General features: G+C 32.2%; 1 protein-coding gene across 1 annotated transcript; it reads right to left on the reverse strand.

Moving 5' to 3' along the window:
• Positions 1-1,158: 1,158 nt before the first annotated feature.
• LOC142541698 (MLP-like protein 423) lies at positions 1,159-2,068 on the reverse strand. The gene is made up of 2 exons (XM_075648167.1): positions 1,820-2,068; positions 1,159-1,600 (listed from the first exon to the last, which is right to left on the reverse strand). The coding sequence occupies exons 1-2, from the start codon at positions 2,001-2,003 to the stop codon at positions 1,326-1,328; spliced, it is 459 nt and encodes a 152-aa protein (XP_075504282.1). The 5' UTR covers positions 2,004-2,068; the 3' UTR covers positions 1,159-1,325.
• Between the last annotated feature and the right edge of the window lie 12,291 nt (positions 2,069-14,359).

Genomic DNA, 14,359 nt, shown 5'->3' on the forward strand with positions numbered 1-14,359 from the left:
ATCAAAATCATATAAAAAAAAGCATACAAGACCGAAAATTATAATTTCCAATTTTATTATGTACATTGGTATCAAGATGTATTCGATAAAACATACAGTTTTGTAATTCTCAATAAATAATTAATTTTTTATTATATACATGGCCCAAAAATAATAGGCCCGTATGACCAGTACATATACTCCATCAAAGATGGCCATCAGAATTAGCTTTTCGAATTGTTGGTCTTCTCGTGTGGTTGTGGAGATGAAGTCTGGACCCCAAATGCATGCAATTTCGAACAGTATTTTTCATACTTTTTTTTATTGTAAGACATTCTTGACCAACCGAAGATATCTGCTAATGTGTATTTATTGATCAAATGATCTTTTGAAAAGTCTGACTGATACACAATTATACCAGCTAGAGACCAATTTGCAGCTTGAGTACTATTAAAAACATTCAGTATCAGTCTCGAAGCAGGTTGAGCTAAAGTAAAATGATCCAGCCTGATTTTAGAATAATTAGCTGAAGGCATTCCAGCTAAAATCATGACTAATAAGCAGTCTGGCTTGAATCTAGGGCATCCAGTTCGAAACTTGTAAATATTATAAAATAAAAACTGGATCTTGAAATAACTCGATGTTGTTTGTTATCACCAAAATTTAGAAATTTCGGTCCAACGGAAATATTTGAGTAATTTTTAAATGAACTTAAGTATACTAGACTAATGATAGCTTCCTGAATTAATAACTTTTATACGTATATGTTATATCAATTATTACAAATATTTGGTTGACCAAATTGTTTTTAAAAATTGTTAAAATTAGTAATATGAAAAAATGACGCGCGCAAGCACTAATGTTAATGGGTGCAGTGATTATCACTGCAGGAGACAAAATAATACATGGTGATAAAAATTTGCTCTTACTAAGTTTGGGACTATACGAATTTTGTCCTAACTTAAAGTTTCACAATTTCGTAAAAAAAAAAAAAAATAGAAATGGCATAAGTCGTACATTTATTTATTTTTTATTATAATTATAATTATATTATAAGTTGGTTAATTACCATATATACTTCCCTATAATAATATGGTGACCATGTTATTTTGATATATGAAGAGCTTAGATTAAAACAAAAAATAAAACGATATGATCAAACGCAAAATACATGAGAATTAATATTATGACTCAAACAAAATACAAATATATAAATATTTCCAGAACAAGTAAAGGCTTATTTTGTTTAACTCATACTCCTGATATTTATTTTGACTGCCGCGGATATATAAGATCTTGAGTTCTAGGTTAACTTTTATTTTGGATATATAATAAAGAAATTTATTTTATTTTTGCTTGAAAAGATGATTATCCAAAGCACGTAATCCAAAATTGAGGAATTCCTCGATGCTTTCTGGAATTGGATTTTCTTCGTTCACCCTTTGAAATTTGCCATAATATTTCAGCAGGGTTCCATCGCCCTTCAAGGGATTCACAGCTACAGTGCCATTGAACCACTTGTAGAAATTGAGGACATCCCCACCAACAAACGTGTAATTTATTGTTTTATTCTCTTCATCTACTACTTCCAGCTTCTCTGCGAGATTCACTATCGGCGATCCTGGATGCATATATACCAAATTATAAATATAATGAACATGGCAGTACAATAATTTTGGCATTTTTAGTGTTAGACTAAATTAATATCAAAATTATTTGAACTTGCAAGCCCAATTTTTCATTGTTCAAATGCAATCTTGATTCCGTTGGGTTTATAGATTATAAACCAATTAGTAAAATATGTGCATGCATGATCAGTTGAAAAACGGTACGTACGTACCTTGTGGATATTTGACCAAACGCACGGTGCCTGCGTTGTTCCCATCCCCTTCGAGCACCTCAATGCCCGTGAACACTTGGGGGAACTCCCTTGCAGCACAAATGGTGAAATTGTACACCCAATCCCATACCTTTTCTGGATTACATTTCATTTCTACTTCTACAGAAAACGTGGATGCCATCATATTACAAAAGAAATATTTCTAGTCTAGCTAGTAAATATATAAATACATATATATCTATATATGTATGTATGTATGTATGTATATACTTGTGTGATTTAAGGCCTGAAATTGTGCTTCTATTTATAGACTGAGACAAATATTCTTTCAGTACGGTGCTAAATGACCAGTTTCTAGATTTATCAGCTGGAAAAAATACTTTTCACGTTGTAGTAAGCCAAATTTATTATGTTTATGTTATTCATTGTACGTGTAGCGGTGTAGGCCAAGTGCCCGTTGCTCGTTTGAATATTCAAAGTTGATGTGGATGAATTTAAGACAACGTAGATTAAAAAATATAATTTGAGAAAGTAAATTAATAATTTCTTGATGCTTTAGTAAATTTACTTGTGTGACAAATCACACCAGTTTCTAGAAAAATGAATTCAGTTGGACGAATTGTCTATCATGTCATCGGAAGTTATGAATTAATTCCGAGGTTCTGCTGGTGTTAAATATAATTTATTTAAAGAGATTGATTTGCACCAGCCACCATGTTTGATCATGGTGTTCCTCGGAAATCATAAAATTTTGGAATCTCAAGTCTCAGGATAACGATTTGTCCTTTTTAATTTATTTATTAAAATTCTATTTTTTACGTTGACCGACTCCTCTATACTTCATATATTTGGTACTAACATTCCTCATATTTTATAATTTGACACTTTCACCATTCTGTCCATTGCTAGGTTAACTTTTCCATCAAAAAATATGAAATTTTACATTATCGTTTATATAAATACACATTGAAAATGTTCTAAATTAGAAATATTTTCATAACATTGTTTTAATGTCTTTAAAAAAAAATATTTGACGCGCGCGCACACACTAATTTCTCAATTAATGACTAATAAAACGATTGACATGATAACTATCATTAATGGGAATTACCTACACTTCACAAGCTAGAGAAGAAAAATTGGGGTTTCAGTATTTTGCAAATTTTTAAACACTAGTGAGATTCAGTATTTCGGTGATATCTCATAACTTAGTAATCTAAATGACCAGCGAGCAAGAAGTCTGAACAGAAAACTCAATTTTCTACAAATCATAATTCAAATCGGTCCAGTTAGTTCGGATTTTATCTAGGAGAAATAGAGCTTTCAAGATCAAGCTAGAAGTCACGGATACAACAAACGGCAGGACTTGACCAGCTCTGGTATTTTTCTCATATCGCACAAACAAACGATTCAAATGACCAGATGCTAAAACCATTGGAAAGCCAACTAAATTATCTAGAATTTATATTTCGGGCCAGTCGGGTTAGCTTGGACGTTATCTATACTAACCGGACGCTGCAATATCCAGCTAGAAGTTGCGAATACAAAAAACGACTAGGTATGAGCAGTGTCACTATGTAGAGCATTCTTGATGATATGCAAAGCTAAAATAAAGAGATACAACTTAAATATTTACCACTTTACAAAAAAATCGATGAATCAAGATCTATAATCATTGGACCAGACTACAAAACTTTCAACCGTTCATCTGACTGGTTTTGTTAGCAGTTCTAATATTTCAAGAATTAATCTCTCATATGAAATATGAAATTAAAATTTAGTGATTCCTGATCTTGTAGAAAGCTACGAGAAAGAGTTATAAATTTCATGTTTATCACCTTGCTCAGAAATCGACGAATTAATAGTTATAACTAAGAGAAAAGACCAACTAGAATTTACTCAAAATCCAGTAGCTCATAGTCATGCCACTCAAATCCAACTAGACTGCTCCATAAGTCTAGCCACTAAAATCCGACCGGACCACTCCGATAGCCCATCTGCCAACCTGATATCAAAAAATGTCCAGAAAGTCAAATATGATCATTTCAATATCACAAGCAGTACAAAACTTTTCCAAATAGTCATATATTTGTTTTAAATATTATATCAATCTTGGAGAGCATAAATAAAACACTTTGAAGATCCAACTAACAATTTTTTTGTGGATTCAAAACATAGACAGCTTATATAATTTATGTGGATTCAAAGCATAGACAGCTTATATAAAAAAAAAAAAACAAGCTAGAATGAGAGAAAAACCTAAGAAGAGAAGTCTAAATAGATATATTAATTTAATAAGAGCTTTTTTTTGTATGTGAGAAAGCATTTGATAGTATATACAATATAATGGATTAATTTCCTCACTCACACGAAAGAGAATTGATCTTCAAGAATAATTGAGTTATAGTCTTCACACAAAGACATTAAAAATTGTATTTATAGTCTTGACATAAAAAACATTAAACTTTATGTGGATTATGAGGTTGCAGCCTATAATCGATAGTGTGCTAGGAGTTTCGATTAGGCAAAGGAAAAATCTTAAATCGAAATGGATTTGTACAAAAGGTTGTATAAATCAAATCTTCTGGTGAATCATTTCTAAGTTGAAGGAGGGGTGAGACATCTGAATATCCATAAACAAATTTGTATCTCATACTTTATTGCATTTAATTATTTCTAGTGTTATGCATTATTGAAGTATTTTCGGTAAATTTGAAAAAATGCATTTGTGTATCTTTGATTAAAATTAAATACATAGGTAATTTTATTACAAATCAATACTTGACAACACTACAAAATTAGTTTTAACTCCTTACAAAGATAAATTTACATTTTTGACATTTTATTATTTAAATAAATATAATTTTATCCGCCAAAATAATTGTGTTTTCTTCATCTACCAAATTAGTACATATTATGAGGTTTCAAATACTTGATTTCGCTATATATATACACATCATAATACAATAAAAAAAATAAATATGTATGTATAGTGATAAGGTAAATGCAATATAATATAATAAATGTCACATCACATTTTTAAGCAATATAATATAACAAATGTCACATCCAACTTGTAAACAAATATATAGTTGTCTATCTATTGTCTCCTACAATCATTCTCTCTCATCTAGACCATATGAAAAATTACTATATAAAGGAAGAAATAAGAAAGAAAGTAAAATCATCACATTCACACGTATTCACCCTAAGTCTTCCTTTAAGTTGTAAGCATCAACTGAAGGTAATAATTATCTATTCGCATTTTTTATTATTAAGGAAAATATATTATAAAATCTCTTATGAAATAATATGCTTACGGTTGTGTAAATTTAAACTTTAAAATAATATAGCCTGGATTGATTCAAGATGCAAGCCTACTGTATATATATCATATCTATGTACATGATAACATGTTAAATTATTTGTTTTCAAAATATGATGCCACGTATATGAATTCAACTTTGCCTTTGAAACTTACTGGAATTGAAATCTTAAATCATGTAAATAAATTTTAGGAAATAATGAATATGATAATCAAGATTAGAGCTAATAAGTAGCTATTATGGTTTAGTCTAATGGTTCTTTTGAAATTTAGATAATTTTGGGAAATAATAATGATATTATTATGCAAAAAGAATTTAATAAAGTTACACTTTGATTTTACATATAAAAATATTTATATGTTTGAAATATATTATTTCAACCATGCTAACTTGAATGACTTATAACTAGTTAAGTTAAAAGAGTGATTCTTATAGAAAATATAAATTCTATATTTAATTAAATGAACTACGAATTATGATATAAATAAATGATTTTGTGACACTCTTGTAGAGTTCTCGTGATTTACAAGCTCGATCTATATCTCAAGTAATTCGAAAAAAAGAGGTATGTTATTACCGGATAATATACAGCATGTATTCGTAGTGTTTGATATTCGTTGAACGTGGATTATATGACATTTATTTTTCTACATGGATTAATTTGTGACATTATATAAACATCGATAAACATATTTTACTCACACATATTTTTTGTATATGTGTATCATTGATGCATGACACGACATTGCATTACATGTTGAGCCTTGATTCTATTGATGACCATTTTGATGTCATGTGTATGATCGAGGTGATTGTTGGGATGATACGGAGCTGCGACTAGCCCGAGAGATGTTGCAGACCAATAAGGCGCAGTATATACATAATCCCTGGCGAGCTGACCGGCACACGGTAGTAGACTGACGGAGGAGTGGTCACTACGGCAGTGTAGCTAAGCCTTGCCTGTTGCTCAGAGCTGTTGTTGTACTGCATTTACCGATTGTCCAGTTATCATTATTCCATTTACCCTTGTATGTGTGTTTACGTGATCATGCATTATATCCACTTATCATGCATTACGTTACATGATGTTTTTATTTGGTTTTATCATATTGGGTTATTACTCACCCTCTCAGAGATGGTTACTGTTTTGTGTGTGGATGGTAATCAGGTAATCATGGAATTAATAGTTCTACTTAGTGAGGAAGGGAGTGAGACATCTACTCATGTGATTATGTACGTAAATGGGATTCGTATGCTTGTTGAAGAAATTACGTATGAGTTTCCTGGACTTCTAGTAGAAGAAGGTATGGAGCTGTCTGCGGCGTCCATTCCAGTGAGGGTGACTTGGAGTTTACACTTCTCTATATACCCTATGTGACGTCATGCGCGCCACACACACACATATATATAATTACTCATCACCTTTTGTTATTAAATCTCGATGAGATAAATCATTATGTTTAATTGTAATATGCTAGAATATTTGATGTAACGTAAACGTTAGCTTATATTAATAATTATGTAATGGGCACCATGTCATAAATATAATGACAAATTTTCCGTTGTATTTGATATTCCAGTAATTATCTCAAATAATTGCATGATAATTACTAGTGAATGTCGAGAGCTTACAAATAATCAAAATATGTAAAAAAAATACTATATTTTTGGGCAATCACCATAAATTCAATCGTTGGTGGTCTTTTCATGAAAAATACATTATGATGACTTATTAATGCCATTTTATATTTTAAAAACTTAGTTCCTCACTCATCATGAAATATTATTAAGTACTTATTTTGACCTATAAAGTATCTATTTTGGAGTTCCAGATACTTGATTTGGCTCTTTTAATACTCCAAATTGGTAAAAATATACTGGATTTTTTAGCGATTACAATAAATTCAGTCATTTGTGAAGTTAAAATGTAATACCTAAATTGATACAAATAGTATCTAATTCGAATCTACAAATACTTGATTTTAGTCCATAGATACTCATATCCAATTATTTGGGGATGTAAAAATATAGTGATAGACTATATTTAATTGTGGTGATGTTAGTCAAAACTAGTAAATCGCGTTAGTAAAACCAGAAGATAGTATAAAAGCAGAAGCTCTCGTATCGCCTTAACAAAGCAGTAAACAGAAGCAGAACTTGACTTTTGCTAAATCAGAACCTATAGATTATATATTAAATGTTATCGTTACGTTACCAAGTACGAGTATCAAATGCATAATTAATGCTGAACAAAGTCATTTAATACGTTTTACCAAATGTGGTATGAAACAAAAGACTGATTGTTCTAAAGCTTTTTTTTTGCAGGAATATTTTTAGGTAATAAAGCTGATTTTATCAGAAGTCAAAGAAGCCGTTTTGTTTATAGATGTTGGATTCAAGACTTCTATAAATACACAAAATCAACGACGTTTATAAGTTACCAAAAAACAAAGATTACATTCTCTAATATACGAACGTCGATTTGAGCACTCAGAACCACTTATCATCTTCAAGCTCAATATACAAAAAGGCAGCACACATAAGAGTTATCTGATATTTTGAGATCATATTGTGCTGACTGTTTCTTACTCTCTTACAATCATAATCACGTTACTAGATATTTGAGAAGAGTTTGTAAACTGGAAAAGAGTCTTTTCCAGAACTTTGTTGTATTTGTTTTATTGTATTGAGAAACTAAGAGTTTCAGCAGGCAAATGATAAGTCCTGCTGAAGTGGGTGTGTACAAGTGTTGTACTGTAAAAACCAAAGTCTTTTAGTGATACCTTCTGGAAACAGAAGAAGGGGAGACGTAGAAGATTTCATCTTCAAATTTCCATAAACAACCCTTGTCTACTGCATACTGTTTTATCATTTTTACCTTCAAACCATCAGATCGTTTCCACACTTTATTGTGGTCTGCTGGTTATATACTTGAACAAGATTAGCTATAATCTCTAACAGGATTTTAGCACCCTTTGCAAAAACGACCGTCAAAAGAAACGAGTTTATTAACCCCCTCTCTAAACTCTATATCGATCCCCAACATATAGTTTGAAGTTAATATTGAGTAGCATTGATGATGAGATGTCAGGCCCATTTACTCTAATGACAATTAATTATCAAACAATAATTATTTGATTTAAAGCAACAACGGAAAAAAGGTTTAAAATACTTTAAAATGGACCTCAGAGCCTAGAAATATTTCGGCATGACCTCCCCGAAAATATGAATCCGAAAAACTCAAGCAGCAGTTTATATCAAAATATACTCCGAATAGAGTCATTAAAACAAAAACCAAAGTCAACCAACCCATAGAAACACTGGCCAGGATTAAGCAGAAATTAGAACTTATCAAATACTCACTAGATCATAAGAACCACAGAGTCGATTCAGAACATCACAAAAACAACCAAATATCACTACAAATACACAGGGCTTCTCCCCGACAAATAAACTATAACACAAGACTGAAACAAACTTCAAGACATACATATATACTACTAACTAGGAGACTCCACTGAACAAAACCAAGCAATCCAACCTCAATCCCGAGCTCCACTGGAGGAACCGCGGCCCGGACTGCAGGAAAAACGACACAGGAGATCTACCATAGTGCCCAATAGCAACCACAGCCGCCCCCCCCCCCCCCAAACCACATAAAACAACTGAGGTTAGAATTCTGGTACGAAACAGTTCAACAATAGCAACAATAAACATAAATCATGCATAATCATATAATAAAATGTAATATGCAATGCATGAACGACTCAACGATAACCGGGATAACAGAAGCCAATAAACGGTACGATAACAATTGGAATAATGCTCAAGAAACAATGCACAGGGGAGCTACATTGTCATGCAGCTAAACCGCCCTGCCAAGTATGCGAGGTATGCCAGGCTATATTGAATAACACCCCTGACTCGACCTCCATACAGCTGATACGATACAACATGATGGCACATCTTGACAAATCCAAAGATCGAATTTACTTCATAAAGGATCGTGTGTTAGGCACCTTGAAGTGATTAAAACACAATATTCTCTAAGAGCTGCAATAGCTCGTGTTCTAAGAATGTATACAACGATGAATTAAATCGAGTTTGGTTAGAAACCAAGCGGAAGACACTCGAAGTAATCATTCGTTAAGAAAACTGATCGATTTTCATATTTCATGTGCAAACAGATCGACTGAAATATGGGGAATCAGTTTTGGCTTATATCAATTCAGTTATGGACATAACTGGACTAATATCAGCTGAACCGATCAAATAAGTTAAGAAAAAAAAAATCAGTTAAACAGAAATAACACAAGATATGCTTATGGATGTTCGGAGACTTCAACTGCTTCTACGTCACCCCTTCTACCACCTCGGGTAGGATCCACTCGAATACTTTGATTTCTACAACACTTTGTACAAACCCACCCAGCTTAGTATTTACTCACTGCGTAACTGAACTCCTAGTATAGACTGAAAGCATCACCTTCCAGCTAACACTTGTTTAACGTCTGTGTGTCAAAGACTACATACACAAGTTTAATGTCTTTGTGCAAGACTATATTTGAGTAGTGGTATGTGTGTGTGTGTGAACTGATCTCTGAAAACTACCCGAAAGGTGTTCTCACACACTGAGGGAAAATATGCTTCTAAACTAAGCTAATAACATGATGAAGTGTTTCCTCTAGGCTGATTGCTTTTACAAAACTGATATGCAATAGGCGTGCCTTTTTTCTTGTTTTTCCACTCTCTTATGTTCTCACTCAATGTTAGTCTTCACTGATCTTCATCTTCTATTTATAGGCGGGAAGCTTGATCGTACAGTGAGACTCAATTATTGTATCAGTTATCAATCATTTTACACATAATAGAACTAAATATACCAACTACTGGTTGCCTTGAATGCTTGAAAGACTGCATAGTCTCGAGTTCCTTTGCCAGATGAACATCTAGCTGCTCTGAACTTGACTTTTGTGCTAGCTAACTGGTCTAACTGATGCAAACTGGACTCAACTGATTGCTGAACCGCATTGATCATCTCTTCTGATTTGATATGGCAATGAAGCGGCGGTACTTCTGATGATTATGCTCTACTTAACTCATCAGTTTCAGCTGGTATTTGGGTTTCGTCTGTTGATCAGTTGAACTTGTAAGTTTGCAACTGAAATCTTGTCCGCAGATCAGTTTTGTTGTTCTGCTGTCAGTTGACCTCAAAACCCTGCAAACTGCTAGGATAAAAAAATATGAGTCGATTGAAGTAGCTAAAATGTTAGTTGCTGAGCCAATCCTCTCTACTTTAAGAAACGCGTGAGATATAAAATTTTTAAAAGGTTTTGAAAACCATTTTAAAACACATTTTAAAATATCAGTTTTCAAATGTCCTTCTTAGAACAGCTAGCTCTAATACAAATTAAAGGATCGTGCGCTGGGCACCTTGAAGTGCTTCAAACACAATATTCTTCAAGAGCTGCAATAGCTCGTGTTCTAAGAATGTATACACCGATGAATTAAATCGAGTTTGGTTAGAAACCAAGCGGAAAACACTCGAAGTAATCATTCGTTAATAAAACTGATTGATTTTTATATATCCTGTGCAAATTGATTGACTGAAATACGGGGAATCAGTTCTTGCTTATATCAGTTTAGTTATGGACAGAACTGAACTGATCAAATTCAGTTAAGAAAAAAACAATCAGTTAAACAGAAATAACACAAGATATGTTTATGGATGTTCGGAGACTTCAACTGCTTCTACGTCACCCCTTATACCACCTCGGATAGGATCCACTAGAAGACTTTGATTTCTACAACACTTTGTACATACCCACCAGCTTAGGACTTACCCACTGCCTAACGGAACTCCTAGTCTAGACTGAAGACATCACCTTCGAACCAACACTTGTTTAACGTATGTGTGTCAAAGACTATATACACAAGTTTAACGTCTTTGTGCAAGACTATATTTGAGTAGTAGTGTGTGTGTGTGTGAGAACTGATCTTTGAAAACTACCCGAAAGGTGTTCTCACACACTGAGGGAAAATATGCTTCTAAACTAAGCTGATAATACGATGAAGTGTTCCCTTTGGGCTGATTGCTTTTACAAAGCTGATATGCAATATGTGTGCCATTTTTCTTGTTTTTCCACTCTCTTATGTTCTCACTTAATGTTAGTCTTCACTGATATTCTTTTTATATTTATATACGGCTTGATCGTACAGTGAGACTCAGTTATTGCATCCGTTGCATTTTGAATTCGTTCCTTGAAATCCATTCCGGAACTTTTGGCTTTAAGCTCTGATGCAACGTTCATAATTGTATTGTGATCGTACAATTGCTTTGTACCTTCGTGCATAGCTGGAATCCACTTAGGTAAGCTTGTCTTGATCTGCAACTGATTGGTTCTAACTGATGCTCTGAACTGGTCATCTGAACTGATCTTCAGTTGGGCTGATGAAATCAGTTGACTCGTCAGTTGAACTGATTTCACTCTTTCAGTTGAACTGATCAGCTGTGCTCTTCATCAGTTGAACTCTTCATCAGCTGGCCGGGCTTCTGAAGGTGTTCTGCTGAACCACCTATCAGCTAGACAATCAGTTGAACTGTTCGTTTACATTTCAGTTTGTCTGGTTCAGAATGTATGATCAGTTGGACGTCTTCAGTTTGTATTTTGACAGCTCGTAACTGATCTCAACTCAAGTTTTGGCTCGGTAACTTATCAGTTCGAAGCTTGATTTGTTCCAGATACCTGCGCACTTAGGTAAATACATTTGAAACAAAATAACATGTTTTGTTAACATAAAAATCAAGATTGCGAACATGAAATTTTCCAACACTTCAAGATCATCGGCTTAAACAAAACAACGATAAGCCGATCATCAAAACAACATTCTATTCCAATGTTCGATTTGGCATAAAGAGCATAAAATTTATATCTCGCTCAATATTAACTCAAATCAATATCTGCCAATTGGAAATGAAAGAAAATCAATTATCTAAGTTTTTCCAGTTGAAATCATCTTCAGAATCTCAATAGATTAATCTCAGATTTTGCAAGAACACACTGCTACTCCCGAATTTCGCGGACAGAATCCCACACACTGAGTAGTTCCATAAAAACGAGCATAACTTTCTCAATTCTTATTAGAATTAACAATTCAAGTCTCATTTCAAAGAAAACACCTAGATCTACAACTTTCATTTGAACCAAAATTCCAAATTCAAACTACACAGAGGTCATATTCTCGAATTACAGAAGCATTTCTACACAGCTCAATTGCAGAATTCGATTTTGACACATTTGGTAGAAACATCATATAAAATCCGTTTCTAATCGAAATCCCATTTTTCCAGTGGCTATAAATAGCTAACTTAAAGCACTACAAAGTTTTTTTAGGTCATTTCTACAAATTCAAGCTGTAAAAATCACAGCAACACAAAAACGACTAACCAAAATCCGGGAAAATTCGCGCAGAAAACAGAGCTCCGGAACAGCAGCTTCGATCTACCCAAATATTTGCTCAAAATTAGTGATTTATGGCTTGAATCGAAGCTTAAGATGTTAGGAAGACAACTCTTCAAGAATATTTGATTTTCGACTTGGGACGGAAGAGATATAGAGATTTTACGGTAGTTGCTACAAGGGTTGCAGGAAGAGGGGTTGAGGGAAATGGATTTTCTTTCCTTTCTTCTCTCATTTCTTCTTTCTGCAAATGGGGTGTTTGTGTATATGTATGTATAAATGTAGTATCCATGCACCCTTTTATCTCGTTTGTATTTATTTTCCTCTCTTGTGTTATTTAAACTCTATATGTATTTTGTATCGTTAAATTTTTCGATATTCAAAAATACATATTTTTAACACATTTACTAAAATTATTTGGCATCAATAATTATTTAAATTTAAAACTCAATAATTATTCTAATTATGCCAAATTACCGAATAATTAATTACAGGGCCTTACAACATTCTTGAAGTAAAAATTTGATACCTAAATTAATACAAATAAGACATAATTCGAGTCCACAAATACTTGAATTTATCCTTTAAATACTCATATTATATTATTATATATAGTTTGAAGTTAATATTGTGTGGTCTTTGATGTTGAGATTTGTGAATTAAAAATGTGATACCTGAATTGGTACAAACAGTACCTAATTCTATCGCACTTATACTTGATTTTGACCTTTTAAGACTTAATTTTGATTATTTTGGGATTTCAAAAAATTAAGTTTCAAGTAATATTGAGTGACTTTTGATGGTGTCGTCATTTGTTAAGTTAAAATGTGATACCTAAATTGGTACAAAGAATATCTAATTCGAGTCTACAAATATTTTATTTACTCATTAATTACTCATATCCAATTATTTTGGGATGTCAAAATATAGTTTGAAGTTAATAATGAGTGGTGTTGATGATGACATTTGTGAAGTAAAAATGTGATATTTAAATTAATTTAAATAAGATATAATTTGAATCCACAAATACTTGAGTTTACCCTTAAAATACTCAAATTCGATTATTTGAGGATGTCAAAATATATAGTTTGAAGTTAATATTGAGTGACTTTTGATGATAATATTTGTGAATTAAAAATGTGGTACCTAAATTGGTACAAATAGTACCAAATTTGATATCACAATATTTGATCTTACAAAAAAGACTTAATTTTGATTATTTTGGAATGTAAAAAAATAAAGTGTCAAATAATATTGAGTTACTTTCGATGTGTCATTTGTGAAGTTAAAATGTGATGCCTAAATTGAAACAAAGATTATCTAATTCGATTCTATCAATACTTGATTTTACTCCTTAAATACTATAATTCAATTAATTTTTATGTCAAAATATTTATTTAAAGATAATATTGAGTGGTCTTTGATGATGACATTTGTGAAGTAAAAATGTGATACATAAATTAATACAAATAATACATAATTCGATTTAAAAAATACTCGATTTTACTCTTTAAAGACTCAAATTTGATGATGTCGAAAAAAAATAGTTCGAAGTTAATATTTTATATGGTGTCATTCGTGAAGCAAAAATGTTATACTTAAATTGATACAAGGAAAATCCAATTCGAGTTACAAATAGTTGATTTTACCTCCTAAATACTAATATCCGATTATTTGAGGATGTCAAAATATATAGTTTGAATTAAAATTAAGTGGCGTTTGATAATTATAAATTTATGAAGTAAATATGTAAT

This window comes from Primulina tabacum, chromosome 4 (assembly GCF_025594145.1).
Source record: "Primulina tabacum isolate GXHZ01 chromosome 4, ASM2559414v2, whole genome shotgun sequence".
NCBI classification, from domain to species: Eukaryota; Viridiplantae; Streptophyta; class Magnoliopsida; order Lamiales; family Gesneriaceae; genus Primulina; species Primulina tabacum.